The following is a 24772-nucleotide window of genomic DNA, read 5'->3' as shown; positions in this document are numbered from 1 at the left end:
GAAGCTGCGTCTTGTGTGTTTGTGTCTGTGCACACATGTTGTGCTGCCGTGTTTGTGCGTGTGTTTTATGTTTTCATCGTCTAAAATGAGAATGTGCGTCAAACTGTTCGTGTTTTCTGCGGTGGTCGTCCTCACGGTTCTGCTGCTGCGTCACTGGATGGAAACCAAGGAATATGTTTTTAGCAAAGAAGACGTGATGAGAATCGCTAAACAGTACGCAGGTTAGTGTACCAGGTTAACTCGTGCACGGGTCAGCCTGGCAGAACTAAGTTGTACCGTTGCGTTTCTTCGACTTTTAAAGCTGCATACGGCACTTTAATAACTGCAGCTCAGTGTTCTGTCAAGTCGCACGCACACTGGCATTGCAGGGAAACACTTCAAAATAAAAGCAATTCCGCGAAGAAGGCGGCGAAAATTTTCATCAGTCTATAACAAACTGGTTTAACTAACCCATATACGAATTGTTTGTGCATTATATATTTTAAAAGCATGGAAATAATTTTTCCTCTGTAATGTTAAAAAATACTTATTTTCAAGATGTGCTCTTGTTTACCCCTGTCTTTATGATATTTAGGATTTATTGTGTTTGTTAAACAGTTTTTGCAAGGTAAGGGTGATGGCCAAGGCAGGGGTTGTGGCGAAGTGATTAGTGTACTTGGTTTCAGTGCGGAAGGTTCCTGGTTGAAACCCCACCCCTGCCACATTTCTCCATATAATGTGGAGTTGCTTCAGGAAGGGCATGCGGTGTAAACCTTGTGCCAAATCAACATCCAGACCTGTTGTTTTGAATTCTTGTTTCTTCCTTTGGAAAAACCTTGTAACTGTTAGAATGGCCTAAGCAGTGGTTCACCCCTCTGAGTCTGGTCTGCTTGAGGTTTCTTCCTTTTATAGAGGGTTTTCATGTGACGTATCGGTCACGTCATTTTGTGTCCCGCGCCCATTCTGGATTACGACGCGGTGGCCGCTGTAATATGCTACGTGCATTTGGCAAACAATTGCAGAAGCTTCAACGTCAGTGTGAAGAAGCCTCAGGGCACAGTGGCGCTGAGAGAGATCTGCCGCTAACAGAAATCCACTGCTACCAGAATTTTTTTTTATTTGGCAATAAAATTATATAAGAATACATAAAAATACTGCCGAGGATAACACAAGAAAGCTTCCAATATGGATGCTTATTTACATTGTGGTCCTCGAGCACCGAGCTGCTGATCCACAAGCTGCCCTTCTAGCGCCTGGTGAGAGAAATCGCTCAGGACTTCAAGACGACTTCCGCTTTGAGCTCCGCTGTGATGCTCTGCAGGAGGCCGGCGAGGCTGACCTGGTCGGCAGCTTCCTTGTTCACAATATCGCAGTGTGACACTGTCGGCCAGTTCACTAAATTCATTATCTGGTATAAAATACAGATCCACTGAACCAACTGCTACACATCTATCACGATAAATAGCTTTATCTCAAGGATTTAAAGCATCATAATAACCATACATTCTCACCATTTTTCTATCACGCGCCAACCTCCTTGTAATCCAGAATGGAGACGGCACCTGTCCTGCAGCAAATCGGCCACGTGATTGAAAACCCTCTATATTATCAGAGGGAGTTTTTCCTTGCCACCGTCACCTGTGTCCTTGCTCTAGATTAGTGGTGTCCAAAGTATTCCAGAAAGGGCCAAGAGAGTGCAGGTTTTCTTTGCACACACTGACTCCAGCAGGTGATTTCACTGATAAACTCATCCCATCTGCTCAAAGTGATGTTCATCAGTGAAATCACCTGCTGGAGTCAGTGGGTGCAAAGAAAACCTGCACTGTCTTGGCCCTTTCTGGAATACTTTGGACACCACTGCTTTAGGGGTTGTTAGAGGTTAGACCTTGCTTGTGTGAAGCCCCTTGAGGCAGCTTTATTGTGATTTGGTGCTATATAAATTAAATAAATAAATGAATGCAGACCCACCTTGGATCTGCTGTGGTGACCCCCGAGTGAATACAAGGGAGCAGCCAAAGGGACTTATTATCAAACAGTTTCTGCAAAAATCACAATTGTCCCAGGTTTGACTTGACGGGGCCTATTTCTGCGTACATATTAACTCTCTTTGATTTGCCATGGGTATAATTTATCTTGCGACCCAGTGTAAGATGAACACAAAAAACAAAGACAATAAAGTCTTGAAGAAATGTTTCTGTTTTCAGGTCAGGACCATGAACAGGCCTTCTCTAAAGTGGTGGTGGAACTCAGAAAGAGGTAAGATCATTAAAGAAATAAAACCTGTTTAAATCAGTAGGTGGTGAAGCTGAGTGAGGCCTCAGTGTCCAAGTTTGTGATGGTCCTGGATCAAGGCCCTTGTGTCTAGCTGGAATGCCTTTGTGTCATGAAGGATTACTAAGGGAGACTCAAATGAGAAGGATCACTGACACGGTGAGGGAACATCAGCGCCAACATTTTGTTCATGTGGTGTGTTTCTCTGTGATCCAGCCTGCAGGTGCCACCTGGCTGTGTGCACGCCCATGTTTCACCTGGCAGCCACAGACAGATTGTTAATTTTAGAGAGGTGAGGATGGATGGGTTGTCTGTCTGCTTGGTTGCCATCCAGAACTCAAGGTGGTTTCTGTAGTGTGATGGGTGCAGCAACATGTGGCACCAGCACAAGTCCAAAGCTGACATGAAAATGGTAACAATTTGTGGTGTTGTTTTTACGTAAAAGTCTTATTCGCTGGCTTCACTTCTGACCTTTTTTTTTTTTTCCATAATAAATATGGTTGCACCCCCTGAAGGCTGACATTTTGCCATGTAGTTCATAGTTTTGTATCACACACAAAAGTTTTTTCTTTCTTTTTTTTTTCCCCAGTGGCAGTGTTGGTTTGTTAGTCCAGTGTCCAAATGACTCAAAAACCATTCAGGTGATCACCTCAAATGTTGATCCATTGATCTGTCTTTTCAGGATAAAGATAAGGGCACGTAACCACAAAGCATTATAGACTAAATGTAGCTCTTAGTGATGTTTCTAAGAAATTTCTCAGAATTCAAGGAATTCTGAAACTTTTCTTAGAATTTTCCCTTAGTAAGATAAAAGTTATTCACAACGCATCTCTTAAGGCATAGGCCTTAAGAGAGCTCCTAAAGTGCCAAACTGTTAAGAGGAGGGATGAGGACTTTTTAAAAGCCTAAGAGTGTCTTAAAGAGACAAGACAGCAAAAAGACAAAGTATATTGAATGGCAGTGATTCAGTGATTTTGGGGGTGGGTTTATGCCGGGGTGTAGATCCAGGATTTTCGACAGTATGCACATTCTTGATTGAGAACAGCAGCTAATGCGGTGCTCTGTCTCAGGTATCCTGGACACATCTTGCCTGATGAGGACCTGCAGTGGGTGTTTGTGAACGCCGGAGGCTGGATGGGTTCAATGTGCGTCCTCCACGCTTCGCTCACAGAATACGTGCTGCTGTTTGGGACCGCCGTGGACACAGTGGGACACTCGGGTGATGTTTCGGAGATTAATAGATGTCCGATCTGATAATCTTTGTCGTCTTTTGGATCACAGCCTGGCTAAAGGGGTGGAGCCAGGACATCTTCAAATGATTTAACATTGTCTGATAGGTCATTTAATGAGCTCTGGTCCAGAATGATCAAGTTACAGTTTGTGGCAAGTCTCTATCAGGGAAGCAAGAATTTAGAAGGTGTTTTCTTTTGTTTTTTTTCCCCCCATAAATTACTGCTTAAACTACAAATTTTAAAGGACTTAAATCCTGACTCTCAAAGTCTGTGTACAAGAGAAATATTACATTATCTCAAGCTGCCTGTTACCAAAGTCATTGACTTAACATAACACTGGACTTGTCACAATTTGTGGCAGTGAAACTTTAAAAATTTATGTTTGTTTTAATGTGGCTCTTATTGCCCCCTGGTGGCTCTGCGGAAATTTTAACATTTGGCAGCCCTTCCTGGTTGTTTGAGGCATTTGAATGTTTCCTGTCTCTTTGCTGCAGGTCGTTACTGGGCTGAGATTTCAGACACCGTTATCTCCGGCACTTTCAGGCAGTGGAAGGAGGGGACAACAAAGAGTGAACTCTACTACCCCGGTAACGCCTTTAACCAGCATTACTGTTGTTTTCTACTCATGATGGTGTTCTCAGGAAAAAATGTCTTCTTTATAATCCAGTGATACATCACTCCACCTCCTAGATCTGGAAGATTTGTGTCCCGGTTTTAGCAGTACTAAGGGAGATAGCCTGAGACTAAGTCTTCATACTCACAATTTAGTCAAAGACAAAAAATGGCAGCGCTATGGGGACAGACAAGGCAAGTTACACCTGTCTAGCTGTAGTCCAAAGGTCTAAAATCTAGACCGCCCATTTGAGGGGGTTTAAGCCTGTGAGTCCTGTTCTAAGGCCAAGATGGCAGCGATTGTTGTGCTTCAAGACTTAGATAGGAGGCAACGCTAACTTCACAGTCACATTAGCTACAAATGACAGCGCCATGCAGTTAACTTCACCACTTGATTGACATTCTCCGGCATGCACGCTTACATCCGTAAGTTGTCTTGTAAATCACTTCAGAAGTGATGTCTGGTTACCAAAAACAGCATGTTTACATTTAAAAGTGTTTATATCACACAAAGTTTTGCAAATTATATGAGAAAGGTTAGATTTATACAGAATCGTGGCTGTTTTGGATCATTTTGTTTGCGCAAACAACCAGCTGATGTCACGCTGCTTATTCACTCTGATTGGCAGTCACCGTGTCACATTGCTTAGCATTTGCATAAAATAGACTTCTGGGGCCTTGTGTACGAAGACTTGCGTGGATTTCCTACTGAAACACGGCGTACACCAAAACTCAAACTGGTGTAAGCACAAAAATATTCAGATGTGTCAAAGTGTGCATACACATGAATCCAAGCACGTTCCGTTTGTAAATCCCACTGAGCCTGGAATTGAGCGCACCTCCACATGTACCAAGCTCCTCCCTTTCCACACTCCTATTTAAATATGCAAATTCATGTAAAAAGGCCCTTGGAGCTAGGAATTGGGCAGCGCAATCTCATGTGAGAGCGAGCATTAAAGGGTTAAAATATGACGGAATTATCCTACATATGGGGACAGTCCTCGTCTGTCCTCATCAGCAATATGGCACTTTTTCTGAGTTTTGGGGGAAATTACACGGTAAATGTAGTGAAAATACAAAGAAAAAGTGACGATGCTGTGGAAAGTGGACATGGGTGGCAGTTTGTTTATGACCCGGAGCTCAAACATGTCGAGGCGGTTGTGCAGACGAGAGATCACAGCTACTCTGTCAAGGTGTGTGGGCTAAAACTTACCGACACAGCCTCTCCCATTTGCCTTGTCTTTCTTCCCTTCTCCTCTGGGAACCAAAAATAAACTGCAGTTTTTGTGACTGCTTCGGCGATTGCAGCCAAAAACAAAAGAGTACGCCATTTTTCGATTAGAAGTAATGCTGTGTTTGTATTGCGCGACGGCAGGCTGTCCTCGGAAGTGGTCAAATCCTGCAGTATCACACGGGTTCAAACGAGACTGCGCTGTCCTATTCCCCTCCTTCAACATGAACACAGAAAAGAAATTATACCCAGTGTTACTGAGTGTGTACTACAGATGATGTGGAGACATGCATGGATAGTTTATTTGGTACCACAGAGCCGTATATAAGTACTACAGAGCGCACTCCAAATGCTGCCTACTAAAAGCAAATGTCCCTTCATGGAGAGCGACATGCCACTTTGTAACTGGGCAAAATATTGACGAAGTGCTGGATATGACATGTTTTCATATGCATTTTCAATGCAAATACGAGAGTGAACACACACAAGAAAAAATCTTGCAAAATATGTTAAAATATCTTTCTGACCTGGATATTGAGCCAGTAAAATTAATTTACATTAAATTGTGTTAGGAAATTAATATTAAAGTACCTTGACACTTACACATTCCGAAATCTTAGTGTTTGAAGTTACATGGATCCTGTCTGTTCCAGTTGCATTTAATTGAAGAATCTTGATTGACTTTTTCTAAATAATCTTGTTTTGTTCAGAACCCACAGATATTCAGTTTACTGCCGGAGAGAACGAAAGAAACAAAAATAAACCAGAAAATATTCACATTTAAGAAGCTGAAATCAGCGAATTGATTTTTTTTTTTTTTTTTTTTTTTTTTTTAATTCCACAAAACGATTGGTCAATTTTCAGAATAGTTCTTGATTAATTTTTGGCTCTATATGGCTGCTTTTTTTAATTGTATTTTTGTGCGCAGCGTGACGGCATCAGATCCATTTGCAATCTGAATGTTTATCTGAAACAAGTTTTATGCCACAGAATGAGACACAGGCGGCCTTGAACCCTGGCCATTCTGTCTGAGAGATAAGAGCGTGGACTGTTTGCCCCAACCTCACCAGATGTCTGTGTGAGTGTAAGGGTCAAAGTTCATCAATGCTGCAGTCAAAGCTGTATATCCACATGGATTATTCACACCTATTTGATTTCCCAACTCAAAGCCAGGCAGTTTGTGGTGAAAATTTGACTTAAAAAAAAATGTCCTGCAGTAGAATTCATGAAGAGTTGGAACCACTTGCAACATTTAGCCCTATGTCTTTTGTGGTATCTCCAATTTTCTGTACAAAACTCGGGGACACATTCCCAAAATAGTGTCAGAGGATCCATGTGGAGAACCTGTCATTTCTCTTGGTATTAGTTCTGAGGCAGTGATCCAACTGAGGAGGTGAGGTTCTGCTATCCTTGAATGCTGGTTTCCTTTTGTCCCTTTCCTGCAGGTGACACCATCACTCATGGAGCAGGGGAGGCCGCAGCCGTGCAGTGGAGCTCTGGGACGTGGATGGTGGAGTACGGCCGAGGTGTCATCCCGTCCACACTGGGCTTTGCCATGGCCGACACTCTGTTCAGCACACACGACTTTATCACAATGTTCTACACTGTCCGAGTCTATGTCAAGGCTCTGCTGCTGGAGGCTGCAACACTACTGACAGAGGCTGAAGTTTTCTGAGGCTCACATCTACGTACAAGGACATCAGACTGTATCGCCACAGGACATTTTGCCCTCGAAAACGAAGCCTGTGCTGAGCGACTCGGGCTTCAAATGTTTTTAACCTGAATGTGCAAAGTACCATTAAAAGTCCTGCCCCTCTGATTGGTTGCTCAGAGCTCTTTGTCCTGCTGGAAAGATTCACTCATTCATGTGAGGAGTCATATTTGTGCCTGGATGAATCATGGAGTGATTATGTCACTAGAACATTCATTTTTACCAATCTTGTTTAGGGTGTGAAGAAGACTGAGGCATACAAGGATCAGAATTAGATTAAGTAGAACTTTATTAATCCCTTAGGAAGACTCCCTCAGGGAAACTGAGGTTCCAGCAGCATTGTATAGCAGCACACAGAGTATCAAAAGTAAAAAAACAATTTGCAAATATAAATACCAGAATTACTGCTCACTGCTGGTTTACTGGCTACTACTGTTCCTCTCCTTTCCGTCCTCTGTCTTCCTGTTATTCCTCCTCCCCTTGAGTGAGGAGTTGTACAGTCTGATGGCCTGAGGGACAAAGGAATTTTTCAGTCTGTTGGTCCTGCACTTGGGAAGGACAGTCTGTGGCTGAAGAGGCTCCTCTGGTTGCTGATGATGGTGTGCAGAGGGTGACTGGCATCATCCATAATCTCCACCGGTTTGTCCAGTGTTCTCTGTCACTGTTACCAGAGAGTCCAGTTTCATGCCGAATATTTGTCTGCGCTTCAAGGCTTCACTTAAATATTGGCAGCAAAAGACATTTTTGAGGTACCTCAAAATTAAATCCATCGGGTGTGACAAAAAATTGTCGGACTACAGTGACGTCGTTTTATGACATTTTAGTGACGAACCATGTTTTCGAGAGCATAAGTCACATTTTATTTTGTATAAATCTTTTTATATTATTATTTTAGGATTTTGTGCATTGTTGTAGTTTCGTTTTTCTTTTATTATTGCCATTTATTCACAACTGTAAGTTGTGCTTGTTGGAAAAAATTGCATCCTAAAACCTCAAGAATTCTAAAACTCTCAATCTAAACTTTGATACAATAATACTGGAAGGTCAATTTATACATTTTTGACATTCATAAATTCCTTTATTACAGAATTTTTGGGTTTCAAGTAGGATATGTACCAGAAGCCCTGAAATGCTCATCGCCCGCTAGATGGCGAAAAAAGATGCTCAAATGTACAGCAAGGTCGTGACTGTTTGAGAGGTCCATTTGTTTGAGAAGTTACCTTTTTGATTGAAAATAAGATGACAAAAATCAATTACAATTGTGTCCCTGCTCTTATGGGCAACTTACCATATTTTCTAGAGAATAAGTCCCGTTTTTTAACAGGTTTGGGCCCTGCAACTTATACATAAAAAACAAAACAAAACATGCATTTCTTATTTATCATAATTGTAGTAACTATATCAGATTTTCAAAGGCATCAAAGCAATAAAATAAACTCTAATAATAAATGAATAAATGCCAATAATGAGAAGTACAAGTCAACAATGCCCAAAAATTCCAAATTAAGGTGATAATCCAGAAAAAATATGTGTGCGTGTGTTGGTTTTTCTCTTCAAGAGGCATTTTTTCTTTTATCAGGTGCGACCTGTACTCCAGAAAATACAGTACTTATTATTGAAGTTTATTTTGTTAAGTGGTTTGATTCCTTGGAAAGTCATCCATAAATAGCTATTATTATTAAAACTGAACACATATAAGTCACAGCATGTCACAAAATAGAAATACATGTTATACACCAAAGTGTAATCATGAGTTTAATTATACCATATAATGGCAGTTGATTAGATGATTGAAGGAAGCATTGGATAATTTTTATCACCCCACAAGTTGTGGAGATATCCTGGGAAAAGTTTTTCACAAAATTAACGGTACGCATAATGTGTGACGTCATTTAAGTCATCTTTACAGCATCATAGCAGCACTCAAACCATTTGACAACTACAAATTATTTATTGATATAACTTACAATGGTAAATGTTTTTTTTAATTATATTTTGACAACCTTGATCTCGACATGGATTAGATTCTGTAACATTATATACAGTTGAAGATTGATTGAGATTAAATTGCTTTTTCGCTTGGTTTCACTGGATGTGGCAACATTGAGTATTTTTTTAAACACCTGTGTCGGAGGCATATGGTCAGAAGTTCAGAGAAGAACCGAAACCAGAAAAGGGTTCATTTATTGCATTTTCACTTTTTTTTAAGTTATGGAGGAACTGTCATATCAGTCGATGAAAATTTCTCATCAGATCCGCGAGGCGGTGAGTCGGTATTTTATTTGATTTTATTTTGTTTTTAAATACTTATGTGAAGCACTTTTAGCTAGTTAGCTAACAGTGCTGGTGTTATTTTACACAGAACTTCCCAATTTTGCACGTTTAATAAAGCAGTTAGACTTTAAGTAATACCGTTGAAGGCTTTAACATATCGTTTATCTTATTGTTATAATTAATTTAATCTAAAACCGCTGATCGCTGTCAGCGTCCTCTGGTTGCCTGGAGATTTAGTCACGTGGTTTTCGTTTTTCCTTTTTCTTTCCTATTTGAATCTTTGAAGCAGCTTCAGAAAATGACTAATTGCTTCGAAACGATGGCAAAGTTACACAATATTGCCATCTAGTGGTCAAAGCGTGTATGTTTCACAGGGAGACCAAATTGCAAATAGTGCAAAGGCACACATTTTACAACACAATAATTAATAATAATTGAATTAATAACGTTTGTACAGCACGTTTCACACAATACATGAAATTCTAAAATTTCACAGCAGTCAAAGTGCTTTAATAATGATAAAATACACAACTAAGCATTGGTAATCAGACAGCCACACAGATTTATTGTGAAGGGTTCAGAAACTGTGTGAGTTTTGTGTGAAGCTGTCTCTCTGGATTATCCGGGTTCTTGAACACAACCGATAGAATGCACCATAACGTGTCAGTGTTTGTGTCCAACAGGACGAGCTGAGGACTGAGACAAGGAGGAAGAGCCTCCTCATCCTCATCTACCACCACCTACAAACACTAGGGTTAGTGTCTGAGTGCACGTGTGAGTGTGCATGTCATGTCCAAAACTTGTCACATATACCCAGTGTACATATGAGTGTGCTTTTACTCAAAATTGCTGAAAGTATTTTATTTATATTATTATTTTAATTTTATTTTTAATTATGATTATATTTTGAGGTGGATCTGTGAAGAGAGATGAGGCCTGCACATTTTAAAATGCTTTTTAATTTATTTTAAATTTAGCTATGCTTTTTGATGATGTTATTGCAGCGCTCCCTTTAGAATTAAAAAGGGGGAAAATTACCCTAAGAATTATTTTAATATTCACCAGTCTTTATAGCTATATATATATATATATATATATATATATATATATATATAAATAAATAAATACAGACTAATGAATCTTAAAATAAAGACTATAAACTATAACTTAGAACCAGAATAAAAATTAAAATTCTGTAATCTTTTAACTCAGTGGGTACATTATTTAAAATTAATTTAATTATTAAAAAAAAAAAAACATCAAACTCATTGGGTGTTTGATATTTTTTTAGTCCAAAAATTGTTTTCTTCAAAATTAAATGTCATCTTACTCATTTAAGTTTTGAAATAATTTCCCAAGTAGATGACTGCAATTTTTTTAAGTGGCCACACAAATGATTGATTGAATTTATTTAGTAAAATTCAGAGCACATCTCAAACTACGTACATTAAAAAAAATACATGGATGACACAAAAAAGTGAAAAAATTTATTTCGATTATAGTCCTTAATATAAAAACAAATAACTAAATGTGTACAAATAACAATGACGATCAATACAAGATAAATGATATTAAAATAATTTAACACTAGTGGTACACAAAACTAATGTAAAAAAAAAGTGTATAATGCGATAGAATCGATAATACATTTAAAATATATAACAACAACATTTGAAAAAGAAACAGACCCCTTTAATCCCTGCATAAAAATTTATAATCGGTGCATCAGTGAGCATGCTGATGCTGATTTGAATCCAGGTGTGGATTTTTTTTTTTTTAATTTAAGCCCATTGTTACATAGTGTTATTGGGAATTTCTTGACATTTCGTTCTCTAAATGCAATCCTCTGATCTCGATTAAACCGGACAGTTATGCTTTTCTTGTAACACACAGTTTATCAATGGTGCTGCTGTGGACCAGCATCTGGATGTGTTCTTAGTAAACATTCACACGGGGGTGACATTAGTGAAGTAGGTCTGTTACAAACATACAATAATGCAAAAGTCTGTCACATTGGTGACACATTTAACCCAGCTGTCTCTGGGTTAAAGTCAAAACCCTCACAGGACAGTTGACCTTCTTGTTCTGTTGCTCCTCCGGCCTCCAGCTATATGGATGCCGCCGTGGCTTTGGACCAGGAGACAAATGGAGGTGTGAGGAAGTTTGAGGTTTGTGACAACATCGATCTGGAGATGGTGCTAATGGAGTACGAGAGTTATCATTACGTCAAGTTCCAGAAGTACCCGAAAGTCATCAGAAGAGCAGCAGAACCAGGTGCAGGACCACTGCAGCAAAACCAGGAGCTGAGCAGCCAAATTCATACCAGATCAATTAGTATCAGAACTCTGGAGTCCATCAGTTAAAACACACACACACACACACACACACACACACACACACACACACACACACACACACACACACACACACACACAGTATATATATGAATTCTCATTTTCTGAGGACACAACAGGAGATATTTGCCAGAAAATATTTTGAACACATTGAAATTAACATTTGTCTCTAGAATGTAATGATAAACATTAAAATGTTAATGTTCAAAAAATACTGAAAGAACAACTGATTTTTAGAAAATGTTCATTCTTTCACATAGACATGAATTCCTGTTTAATTGGTCACACTTACATCACTTCCTAATGTCGTATGTAGTGCATCTGGTCTGTCTGGTGTTTCCCAGTGGAGAGTAGAGCTGGAAGAGTGCTGGAATGAAGAGGTGAGCGTGTTTGTTCAGTCCAGTACTTAATACCGTATTTTCTGGAGTATAAGTCACGTTTTGTTTTTGTTTTTTTACACTTGTGTAGGATTTGCTGTGACTTATACACTGGTGCGAGTTATATACAGAAAAATCACACATTCACGATTGGTAATAATAATTACAGTGGCTTGCAAAAGTATTCACCCCCTTGGTATTTCACGTATTTTAATTTGTGTATGGCATTTCAGATACAAAAAGTAAATCAAGCTTCTCAATATAAACATTTCAAAAATTGTCTTCCTTAGACTCAAACTGAAAGTAAATCTCTACAAGTTGATATAAATTAAGTCAAAATATAAAGTTAAATATAAAATAAAAAATGAAAGATATATTCAGTGACTTAGAAATGTTCATGTATCCATCCCCTGACTTGTCGGAAGAAAACTGGCAATTAAACTAATCATTTACAGGTATTATACCAAAGGGGCTGATTACTTATGCAACCCATCATCTTGGATTTTATATTTTTGATTAATTTATATCAAGTTGTAGAAATTTACTTTCAGTTTGTGTCTAAGGAAGATAATTTTAGAAATTTTTATATTGAGAAGCCTGATTTACTTTTTGTATTTGAAATGCCATAAACAAATTAAAATGCGTGAAATACCAAGGGGCTGAATACTTTTGCAAGCCACTGTATAATGACTATTTATATCGGACCTTGCCTAGGAATCAATACACTAAACAAAATAAACTTTAATAATAAATGGATAAATGCCAAAAATCAAAATGTATGACAACAACGTACCAAAATCCCAAATTAAAGATCTGATGATACAGAAAAAAAGTGTGACTTTTATTTTCCTCTTCAAGAGGCATTTTTTAACTTATACTCTAGAAAATACAGTATTCACCCTGCAGCCACACACACCACATTCAATAAACCAGAAGAGCACTATTTAAACACATACTTCCACTAACAATCATTTGATGATTAAAAACGTGGATACGTCGACTGAAAACTGTGTATCCTGAAACCACACATTCCACTAAAGGCCGCTAGGAGGCCGTCAGTCTAAGAGGTGTCTTTAATCCAGATATCAAGCGTGTGAGGAAACACTCTGGCGATCAGACTGATGGCTGCTCTGACTCTTTCCGTCCCTCAGGACTCCGTGTTCCACTGTGAAAACATCTTCCGAAAATCAGTCTGCCTCAAGCATCACAGAGTGGAGGCGGAGCAAAGCGGGCCAACGCCAAGGCAGTGAGTAGGAAGGATCAAAACACCTGGTTTTCATGTAGACATTCAGCAGTGAATCTAGAACTGCACTGGGCAGATCAGTTATTAGTCCGTTACTCAAGAACAAAGTAAAAGTTTAGTGTTTTAATCATCAGCAAATTGTCATTTACCAGCAAGTTTCATAAATATGAGAATTTCTTCTCTTTTTTTTCCACTAGACTGAACATTTCAAATTTGGGGCGCTGGATGATTTTCATGTTGTTATGGAGTTGGATAAATGGCGTGTTGTATATCAAAGTGGAGTCAATGAGCTGGATTTCTTTGTGATGTCATAGTGTGAGAAAAGTGAAGAAAGATAAAAGTTTTTTTTAAGGTAAACTTCAGACCACCATCAGAACATGCTCAGCTTGTGACACAAGGACCGTCTGTCCACAACGTGTCCTAATTATGTTCTCCTCCATCTTCTGTTAGCCACTGAAGCTAATCAGTGACATTTTGTGCAGAACTTGTTGTTGAAATGTAAATTCAGACGTTGAATGAATGCAGTCACATAAATCCTGGGGTTGTTGGACTTTGGTAGTATGCACTCTGAATACTGCTGTATACTCTGAACGGTTGTCTGAGAGGAAATGGAAAGACACATTATTTTTTCCTTTTTTAAATACACTTTTATGAAAGTAAGTAACACAGAAATTGATTGCAGACCAATTCATTGCTGTTAAAGATTCCTTTTTTTTAACTGATTAATTTCCCAGGAGAGCGGATCCACTGTGTGTCCGGAGGTTTTCAGAGTTTGGTCTCATGTTTTGTCTGCTGTTAGAAGTGGATCGGTGGGGAGACGGAACCATCAACAGGAAGGTACTCCTGAAATGATTCAACTGAGTCATGATGCTGAATTTTACTTTATTTGAGCATCATTAGTTTTCATCCAGAGCAAACAGGAAGAAACAGAAAATGTCTTCAAACAGCTCGGAGCGCGCGAATAACTGCAGCGATATTACTAATAATTTTACTTGCTTTAAAGAGACCGTATCACACGAGATCGCCATATTTCAAGAACCGCCTTAACTTTGGTGACAAATTACATGCAAGCGACAAGTTTCTGCAGACTCCACTGAAACATTTAGTCAAAAACTGAATCGTTACCACAGTAACAGCCATGGTAACATAAGCCAAGCTTGGATCTCTCTTCACTGAGTCCATAGATCAGATTTTGACACATTAAAAAACTTTCAGTTTGCTCGAAATGAATTTAATTTTTTTAACATTGATGAGGAACTGTTAGTTTGGATAAAGTGGGTCTGGTCTGCTTCAGGTTTCTTCCTGTAATCAAAAAGTACATCACTGTCAGCAGTGTGCTTGCTCATGGGCTGGGTAAGGTTGGTGCTGTGTAAATAAATTTAATTCCTGTTTTGACCTTTGAACCTATAACCTTTTGAAATGATCTGTCACATGAGAGAGAAATTTAACAGAATGGAAATAACCAAAGTTTCTGTATCTTTCCGCTAATGATGACATTTTTTAGGGACTAATTTGACACCCAAATACAGACGGACAGCCCAGACCCAAGTGCAGGGACTCTTGATGCTTCAGTAAAACCAGACCTGGTCTGGAGGTAACAGTTTGAGTTTCGTCACTTCAGCCACATTGTTGTTGTTTTAGGGTCAGCTGACTGACTGCCGAGGTTTGATCCAAGGGACCAGCTGTGAATCAGAACACATGGTAAGAGGAGAACACAGACCCACACCCCTGCTGCTCCTTTCCCTGCTTTAAGACATCACATATTTTTAAAGTTATTATTTTGTTGTGGATGCAGACTGTTCAGGACTCTGGATTAGGATCCTCCTCTCCACATTAGCGATGAGACTTTCTGTCTCTCAGTTTGGCATCAGCTCTTTTTGTCCTGCTCTGAATATTACTCACAGTTTTACAAAAATGTAAACAGATTTTTTTTGAAGAAAGAAAGGTCATTCTTGCTTTTTAAACATTGAGAATTTTGGGAAATATGTGAAATGAGCCAAGTACTTTGATACTGAAACACATGTTACTGGTTCTCAGATCCATATGAATCCTTTGATTTGGATCATTTCATGTAGTTTTGTAGAAATTGATGAGGAGGATGTTCCCAGTAATCCATACATCACTGCGGACAGAAGCCAAGTTGTTGACTGGCGGTCTGATTTAATTTTGATATTCTGGGAGCATCCATCTTGGTGGTGAGACACGTGTTAAGTCTTTGGTTGTTTGTTACAGGAGCGGCTGCTGAAACCTCTGAGTGGGTTCTCTGGGTTGGACAGTGAGATGAGGGAATTGGCTGCGGTCATCAGCAGGGTAACGCCCACTTTTAACCAGCTAACGCATGCATGCGCAATAATGCCGTCAGGTCATTTCTGATTTTCAGTTCTCACTAGCAGCTCACATTATTCCAGACATGTTTTTCACAGCACGTAATTGAAACTGAACTTTTATTAAATTTGTGGAGAGGCCACAAATAATGATCATTTTCATGAATGATTCATTTGTTAATTATTTTTATGACTTCTACCAATTACAGTTTTAAAGCTAATTAACATAATAAAACTGAAGTTGTGACAGTATGTGATTTTTATATATTTTGGATGAAAACTATATTAAAGATAAATCTAAAATATTATAATATTAAAATATTAACTAGCATGCCAATTCTGGTTCAGATTTGAATTCAAAACCAATACATAGAGATGCTGAAAAAATTAATATATTGAAAAATAATTTTTCAATCAATCAATTAGCACTAATAATAGTAATAACACTATGTAACACAATTTTTGTTCCTGGCTTCTAAGTGTTATATTTCAACTGCTTATGTCTAAAGTCTATGGAAAAATGACTACATTCAGCACAAACTTTGATTTTATTTTATTGTTTTTAATGTTCTAGAAAGTTCTAAAAGTTTCTTGAAATTTCTAGATAATTCTGGAAACTTCTAGAAAATTCTGGACAGTTCTAGCAGTTAAAGAATATTCTAGAAGACTACTCAGTAGTAGTGAAGGCGAATCGAGAATATTCTTGAAAACAGACAAATTTCAAAATATCATTGTCCTGATCACAGAAGCAAAGTTTCTGTGGAATAACAGCTATTTTCTATTTATTTAAGGCATAACAGGTTAGGAAAACACACTGTGTACCCAGGAACAAAACAAAAATAAAAATTTGTTACATAGTGTAATAATTAATTCATACATTTTCTATACCAGCTTACTCCAATAATTACTTAATTCATACATTTTCTATACCCGCTTACTCCAATAATTGCTTAATAAATTGATACATTTTTATTCCTACTTACTTTAATAATTGCTTAATAAATTCATACATTTTCGAGTCCTGCTTACTCCAATAATAATGATAAAAATAACAATAAATTCAAACATTTTCTATGCACGCTTACTCCAGTAATTACTGAATTAATTCATACATTTCCTGTATGCGCATACTCCAATAATGATAAAAAATAATAATAGCAATAATAAATTCATAACTTTTCTATACCCATTTACTCCAATAATAATGATAATAATAATAATAATAGTAATAATAAATTCATACATTTTCTATACCCACTTATTCCAGTAATACTAATAATAAAACTGTTGTGTTTTGTCATTTTATATTTTTCTCATGTTATAGTTATATTTCTTAATTGTTTTTTTTACACTCATTCTGCTGATTATTTACAACACTATTCATAAATTCAAAAATTAGGCAGACACGCATTTTCTGTTTCAGGTAAATCAATTATAGAGGATAAATGCACCTATAAAACATAATATAGATGCAGTAAAAGCAGAAATGACACATAAAATAACAAATTAATGGCATGTGAGTATAGCAGGAGTTTAATATTCAGAGGTATGTGGGGAAAAATTCATAACAGTTGAAAAGCTTATTACTGTTTTTATTATTGTTATCAGTGAATGTGATTTTTAAAATAGAGAATTAATGTCTATAAGAAAAGCTACTTTCAGTGCTCAAGCCTCTGAAATACTATATTGATGATGTCATAATAATATGAATGTGATGTCAGCAGCGAGTTCTTATGTTTTAGTGTCATGTTGGATTGTGTTACTAAGGTCAGTGATTTCAAGACAGATAAACACACATCAGTCATTAAATCACGTGCACGTGAAGGTATGAGGGACAATCACTGTAATCAGACGAACCAGCCACAAATTTTAAGACACAAACTGTTCCTGCTTTGACTGCTGCAGAATGACAAACGTTAATCTGGATCCTGATCCTGATTAATGTAAAACCCTGATCACCAATTCTACACATCCGTAAATCAGAATAATTATTTCATAATTTCACATTCTCATTGAAAAATTTGATGACTTTTTTTTTCCACAATGAATTTCAAACGGTAACTCTTGTGAGTCATGTTTGAAAAACTGCTGTGAAGACGTATCAACCTCCAAAAAACAAAAAAGGATATGATGATATTTAACAAATGATGATATTTAATAAATTAAAAACAGCAACGTGACTTGATCAAACCAATATTAGATTTGATCAGTTCTGTTTCTCTGTGTAAATAAACAGGAACGTTTAGTGATTGGTGTGATACTGAACGTGTCCATTAGAGGGCACCATCCTCTGTGTTGTAAAAATGAATTGATCAGTTGCGTTCATGAAGCTGAAGGTTCTATCTGTTTCTCTTATGGGCCATTTTATTCTGAAGGACACCTTTTATCCAGAATGATCCATTCCTCACTGAATCCACTAACGTTCTTTGTGTTTGTGTTCACCCCAAAAGGACATCTATTTGCACAGCCCCAATGTCCGCTGGGAGGACATCATCGGCCTGGGAGACGCCAAGCGATTAGTCAAAGAGGCCGTCGTCTATCCCATTAAGGTTGGAACAGGCTGGTATTTGAGCGGCGCTCGGTCGCCTTCGATTCTGAATACGTCTCCTTTAATGGATCGAAAGAGGCGGAGGGCAGGAGGTCACACCAGTCTGTTAGCCTGACGTTAAATCTATACGCACCTAATATGCTAACGCACATGCTACACGTGATACATCATCAGCAGACCTTTCTCGTGAAATCAGCTTGTCTGCATCCTCTTGACATTTCCAGCAGGAGATGAGGACAGATGTTTGTGGCCTCTCTTCTGTTGGCTCTTTTTATTGAATAACACCTTCTGTTCTGGCAGCATCCGTCCACCTTCTCCACCAGAACATCTGCCTCCATTAGTATTCATTCTGTCATGTAGAAGGTCAGGTTTTTACAATTCCATGAAATTGTGTTGCGTGGTGTTTCCCACACTGATTTGGATGTAAGTCCACTGTGGGCACAGTTCTGGTGGTGATTTGTTCATTCAAGGTTCAATTAAAACGGCAACAATTTCAGTGAAAATGCAGAAAGAAAGAAAGATAAATCAGTCAGTGGGCCAAGCAGGTTTTTGGTACCACTTAAAGGGACTAAACAACACTGAAAATCCAGCCTCAGTGTACCATGACCTACAATATGTATGGTGGCCATCCCGGGTGGCAGCTGTAGCCAGGTAGGGGTCAGTAAGAATAACGCAGTGGTCAAAATTGAAAAAAATGCTCCAGTCATTTTGAAAAATATACCACATTATTATATGGCTACAATGCTACAGACACTCTGATTGGCTGATTTCTGGTTTGATATTTTCCCATATCAGACCATAACTATGATCGGTTCGGATCACGTATTACATTTTTTCCAAAACAGACAGCAAAAAAAAAAAAAAAAACAGATTAGAAAATCCAAGTCCGACATGAACATGCTCCATAAATATCTAAACAGCATCTAACGACCGGGCCATCTGTTAGCAACTTCTTCATGGAGGTGAAGCAAACAGGTCGGACTGTGAGCCCAAAAACGTCAGCAGCTTTCATATTCGGGTGATACCCTAAGTTTGCGTGTCTCTATTTATATATAATAACCATATAATAAACGAATTATTAACCTCACGCTCAGTTAATAATTCTTTATCTGATCGTAATGATCCCAAAAACCCCTATCCAAACTGAAATTGACATTGTCACCATTTTTACCTCATAACCCCAGAACATTCAGTCATAGATAGGTTTAACTATACATTTTTGGAACCTTTATGATCACACAAATAATGTGGTATATGTTTCAATATGATTGAATAAATTTTAAATTCAGCTGTCCCACTGGGATGGCCGCCATACATTTCACGTAGGCTGTGTTATACCAAGGCTGGATTGTTAGCACCGTTTGGTCCCTTTAAGTGGTACCAATTAGGCCAAAGTTGGCTTCAGGCTCATATTGGAGATAAGACATCACTTGAAAGCCTGTTATAAAGATCATTAAGTGTTGGAAAAGTTGAATGAAATTTCGACATCTACAACTCACCCGCGAAACCACAAAACTGAAAAACCATGAGAACCTTTTACGCTTTAGCTGCTCTGAACACTGACCTGGTGAGACCTTTGGTAGGAGTTTTTTAAAACATGGCTCCAAATCTTTATCAGGTTAAGTGTGAATCTTTTGTCCTCTGCAGTATCCACAGCTGTTTACAGGCATCCTGTCTCCGTGGAAAGGTCTGCTCCTGTACGGTCCTCCAGGTAAGAGCCTTCACTTGGAGTGCTGACGATGAACAGTCAGGAGCAGCAGATCCTACTTTTAAAGTGTCCCATGCAGGAACAGGTAAGACGCTGCTGGCCAAGGCCGTGGCCACAGAGTGCAAGACAACCTTCTTCAACATCTCAGCCTCCAGCATCGTCAGCAAGTGGAGAGGAGACTCTGAGAAACTGGTCAGGGTGCGTCCTCAAAATCTCTCAGCATTCCCTTTGAGTAGAGAAGGGCTGGTTGTCATGGTTACATGTCTGCAGGTCCTATTTGAGCTGGCCAGGTACCATGCCCCATCCACCATCTTCTTGGATGAGCTGGAGTCCGTGATGGGCCAGAGAGGAACCAGCCCAGGGTGAGATTTGTTACATCGATAAACAATTATTGATGACCAATGATTGTCAAGCATTCAGTGATCTGGGTAGCCACCAGACCTAGACTTTAAACATTAAAGAAATTAACAAGTTCATGTCAAGCCACATGTAACACAAACCGTGTTGAGTACAACGGCGAGAAAGAAGTGTCTGCTTCAGCGGTTCTTATGAAATCCTTTCTGTAAGGTTATTTCAAATGAATTAAATATCACTTGGAAATGACACATTTCCTATAGAAGTTCTGTCTGACGGACAACCACACCTGCTCCTAATCCATCATCAATCCTGCATGCACGAATCATCCAGCAGGTGGCAGACACATCCTTAGGATTTTAACTTTTATTGCTTTTTCTCTTGTCCTCATTGCCTTATAATTTGCTTGGAAATTAATTTCCTTGGAAAAACAATTTAAGTTCAAAGTCCTGTTAGAAGTGGCTTTGCATAAGCTAAAATACGAGTATAATACAAAATATAGATCAAAAGGGCTTTTTAAAAATCAAATATTTGCTAAATCCGCAGTGCGGATCAGATGTGGATCAAACCTAGTCTGTTCATTGAGAGTGCCAGTTTGCGCCTCATTGTCACAAATGAGAGTGACTGAGGCACTTTTGATTAAGATATAATTCAAAATGTACACCAAATGAACTTTTCAATATTAAAATCAAATGTCTGCAAAATCCACAATCCAGATCAGATCCAATCAAACTTTGTCAAGCGATAGTGAGTGCCAGAATGACTGCCAGTCTGCACCTCACTTTCATATATGAAAGTGATTGGGGGATGTTTAATTAAGATATAATGTAAAATCTATATTATAATAGCCAAGTGGCCTCTGTGTGTGTATGTGTGTGTTTGTGCGTGAGCATGGCTTCGATCACACAAAAACTGGGGAGAACTGACACTTGCTGTTTGGTATACTTATGTATTTTGGGTCAAGGATGAATGCTGCAAAAACAGAAAGTTGGACAAATATTTTTGGAGAAATTAGCAATTTTATCTAACCAGTAAACAATGGACATTGTGCTGCAATGCACCATGGGAGTTTCAGGTTTAAATGTTATTGTGCTTCATGTTAGTTTGAAATTGTTATTAATTTATTGTGCTTTTGTAGTTCATTTAGTTTAGTTTAGTTAAGTGTTATGTGGCTCTTACCATGAGTGCGTTAAGTCTCATGTTGGTAGCATGAGTGAAATGTGTAGTGGTTTTAATGCCTTCTGCCACCGTCTTTTTTTTTTTTTTTGTCAAATTAAAAGCACCCGTTCACAGCAGTTGTGCGTGTGTGCAGCTTCGATCACAGACATTTGCCGTTTGGTATGCTTATGTATTTTGGGTCAAGGATGAACACTGTGAAAGTGGAAAGTTGATGGGACAAATATTTTGGGAAAAGCTACAGATATTAGGTAAAAACACTGAAGAATCCCTTACCAAAAAATAGTACTGATAAGTATATAAAAAGTAAACTATAAGTATACTTGAAACATACTTGCATATACTACTTTTTGGTAAGGGATGGATGTTGCCAACTACGTTTTGGACTCACATGCCATTCCAGCATGGGGTGACATGTTATCTTTATATTAAAAGTATTAGTAACTGAGTATGTAAGTTCAATGTAAGTACATAAGCTAATTGTAAATACGTTAAAAATAGATGGATGACACAAGAAAGTGAAAACACTTATTTCCATTGTGGTCCATTTAAATATCAAGTGACAAAATCGAAGTAAAAAATAAAATAATAGTATGTATATGATAACAAGAACCTAAACAATTTATAAATATACTAATACAGTAAATTTAAAAAATTACATAATTAACAGGAAATAAAAGGGTTGAGGTCCTCTTCTAAAAATTGAGGTATAAGGTTCTAAAAACATTCTGGACTCACATGCCATTCCAACACATTACACAAGCTTTGCTTAATTTATTACCACCCTTGAAAAATGTCAGCTACCTATTTTATAAACACTACCCAATGTAGAGCCCGTGGATCCCCATGGGCAACACACTAGTATACATTAAATGGGGGTTTCAATGTTAAACTTAAATGGCCACAAATTTTGTAATCTGAACCAGATCCGGATCAATTTGCCAGTTGACAAAGCAGAGGTGGGATGAAGTCACTGTCAAGTCATCAATCTGCAAGTCCCAAGTCAAGACTCAAGTCAGCTTGCAATCAATTGGTGGTCATTATGACTTGAGACTTGCTGATTCATGACTTGAGAGTGACTTGATAATGACTTTGTCCCAGCTCTGCGACAAAGGATACCATCCTACAGAACACTCTCAAATATGAAAGACATTTGATCTTTTCTGACAGTTCTGAATTTTTGACAATTTGTTCAATGTTAAAGGATAGGGATTTTTCCTGACTTTGACCTATGACCTTGAAAATTGAATCACTCTGTTCATTTGTGTCATTCAGTCTGACATTTCAGTGGTTTGAAGGGAAGACTCAGGCACTTTTGTTCAGTGTGTGTGTGTGTGTGTGTTTTCAGTGGGGAGCACGAGGGCAGTCGCAGGATGAAGACAGAGCTGCTGGTTCAGATGGACGGACTGTCAAGATCCGATGACCTGGTGTTCGTGTTGGCTGCTTCCAATCTGCCGTGGTAACGCTCCAAGATAAACAGACTCATGACTGACCGGTTGCTGTGGTGTTATTAAAAACTCGCCTCTAAAAATCTCACTTGTAAAAAGATTTCAAGTCTTTTCATCTCATGAAAGTTTTTTTTTTATGTTAAAATGAAGCCAGAAAGGGACATTTTTAATATCTGATGTTTTAGTTTGTAAATTCTGAAGCCACCTGTCACCTGCTTGGTCAGGGAACTGGACCACGCTATGCTGAGGAGGCTAGAGAAGAGGATTCTGGTTGGTCTTCCTTCCCTGCCCGCTCGCCAAGCGATGATCTCTCATTGGCTGCCATCTCATAGTACCACAGGAGGGGTGGAGCTACAAACAGAGCTGGACTACGAAACCCTGGCGAAGGTTTGTTACAGCAACTCTCTTTCCGGATTCATCAGAAGAAACACTTCAGAGCGGTGATCGTAATGGCTGACGTGCACATTTCTGTGTTTCAGGCGATGGACGGTTACTCTGGTTCTGATGTCAGGCTTGTGTGTAAGGAAGCCGCCATGAGGCCAGTCCGCAAGATCTTTGATGTTCTGGAGTCACATAGTGATGGTATGACATCATAAAGCACGAGCAATGGATCAGTCTTTTATGCCTCCAGTGGTCAATGTGGGTATTGCAGCTTGTGGTGTCGTAATGTTGGAATCCGTGCACAGAAACAATTGAAATGAGCGCTGTAGCCACATCATTTCTAACAACAGCCTTGTGTCGTGTGATTCCTCCTCCACAGCACACGCCGTCATGTCCGCCATTCGGTTGCAACCCGTGACCACTGTCGACTTCCTGGAGGTGATCGCTCACACCAAACCATCGGCCCGAAACCTGATAGACAGATACACCGCCTGGGAGACAGAGTACGAGTCTGTCTGACACATAAACACCGACTGCAACCAAAAAGGTTCTGGACTGGAACACTGCAGCTCAGGTGATACAAGGCACTGACCAAAGGGTTGCTGGTTTGATTCCTCCAGGGAAGTACTGCAGATGGAAGCTGCTGCTAAATGGATAAATAACATAATGTTTATAATGTCCTGGAATCGTACTCACATTTTGAACATTTTTGACAAATTACAGAGTTTGAACAGAGTGGGCACAGCTAAAGTTGGGTAAGAAATCCATTGAATAAACTCAGTAACTGGTTAACAGGTTGATATTATCCAGTGACGACCATTAGAATCTACTGTTTACAAACAAGCTTGTTTTTCAGCCTGTTAATTTGTCAACATAACTAGAAACTAGCCTACATTTACTTGAAGGGAACATTTGTCATTTCCAGTCTTGTATTAAAATTAATATGAACAATATCAGTGTGTCTTTGGAACAGAGAAGTCATAGACAATGTGTTAAAATCTACAGTAGTTACTGTATTATAAATGAGCTTTGTTTCTGTGATCAGACACCGTGAAGATAACAGTGCATTAGCGTGCACAAGGTTCAAATGTCATGCTGCATTCAATAGGAACTGGGAAAATAACATGACGATGAATCATCGGCAGACCAACTAAAAATGAAATTACAACTAACCAGTGGTGGGCACAGCTAACAAAAAAGTTAGCTTCGATAACCATTAATCCGATAACTGAAAAGTTATCTTTTATGACGCTATTCCGATAAACTGCTAAAAAAATGTATCTTTATTACAGATAACCGATAGCTTTTAGTACTGATTCGGACGCGGCCACATTAGATTACACTGTTGGCTTCTGATAAACCAGTTTCACTTTAAGCAGCACAGGGGCTGCTGGGTAAATTCAAGGATCACAAACACAAAAAGAACGCATGAAAAACTAGAAGCATTCAGAGAGTGCAAACCTCCGCCAAGGCCATGGGGTCACTGAAGCCATAACATCTACACGCCGTGGAATCATTGAACCTAAAAAAGTCTAACAATGATGTTTGC

General features: G+C 38.6%; 2 protein-coding genes and 1 long non-coding RNA gene across 3 annotated transcripts in view; 2 read left to right on the top strand and 1 right to left on the bottom strand.

Moving 5' to 3' along the window:
- Nucleotides 1-7144, top strand: sigmar1 (sigma non-opioid intracellular receptor 1). Its single transcript, XM_034192782.1, has 5 exons — nt 1-221; nt 2184-2235; nt 3321-3469; nt 3977-4069; nt 6771-7144. Exons 1-5 carry the CDS (start codon nt 68-70, stop codon nt 6998-7000), a joined length of 678 nt encoding a protein of 225 aa, XP_034048673.1. The 5' UTR covers nt 1-67; the 3' UTR covers nt 7001-7144.
- Nucleotides 7145-9265: 2121 nt separating this feature from the next.
- katnal2 (katanin p60 subunit A-like 2) lies at nt 9266-24390 on the top strand. Its single transcript, XM_034192221.1, has 16 exons — nt 9266-9301; nt 9994-10064; nt 11418-11478; nt 12009-12044; nt 13193-13287; nt 14019-14121; nt 14926-14985; nt 15517-15594; nt 18059-18157; nt 19804-19867; nt 19944-20062; nt 20135-20226; nt 22743-22853; nt 23067-23229; nt 23322-23424; nt 23603-24390. Exons 1-16 carry the CDS (start codon nt 9272-9274, stop codon nt 23740-23742), a joined length of 1425 nt encoding a protein of 474 aa, XP_034048112.1. The 5' UTR covers nt 9266-9271; the 3' UTR covers nt 23743-24390.
- LOC117529437 overlaps nt 23157-24772 on the bottom strand; it is an 8524-nt gene continuing 6908 nt past the window's right edge. The window contains exon 3 of the long non-coding RNA XR_004566015.1: nt 23157-23272. This is a non-coding gene — a long non-coding RNA (uncharacterized LOC117529437). The remainder of the gene's footprint in view (nt 23273-24772) is intronic.

The sequence above is a fragment of the Thalassophryne amazonica genome, chromosome 17, assembly GCF_902500255.1.
Source record: "Thalassophryne amazonica chromosome 17, fThaAma1.1, whole genome shotgun sequence".
Lineage (NCBI taxonomy): Eukaryota > Metazoa > Chordata > Actinopteri > Batrachoidiformes > Batrachoididae > Thalassophryne > Thalassophryne amazonica.
This window is presented reverse-complemented; position numbering and strand designations above follow the sequence as displayed.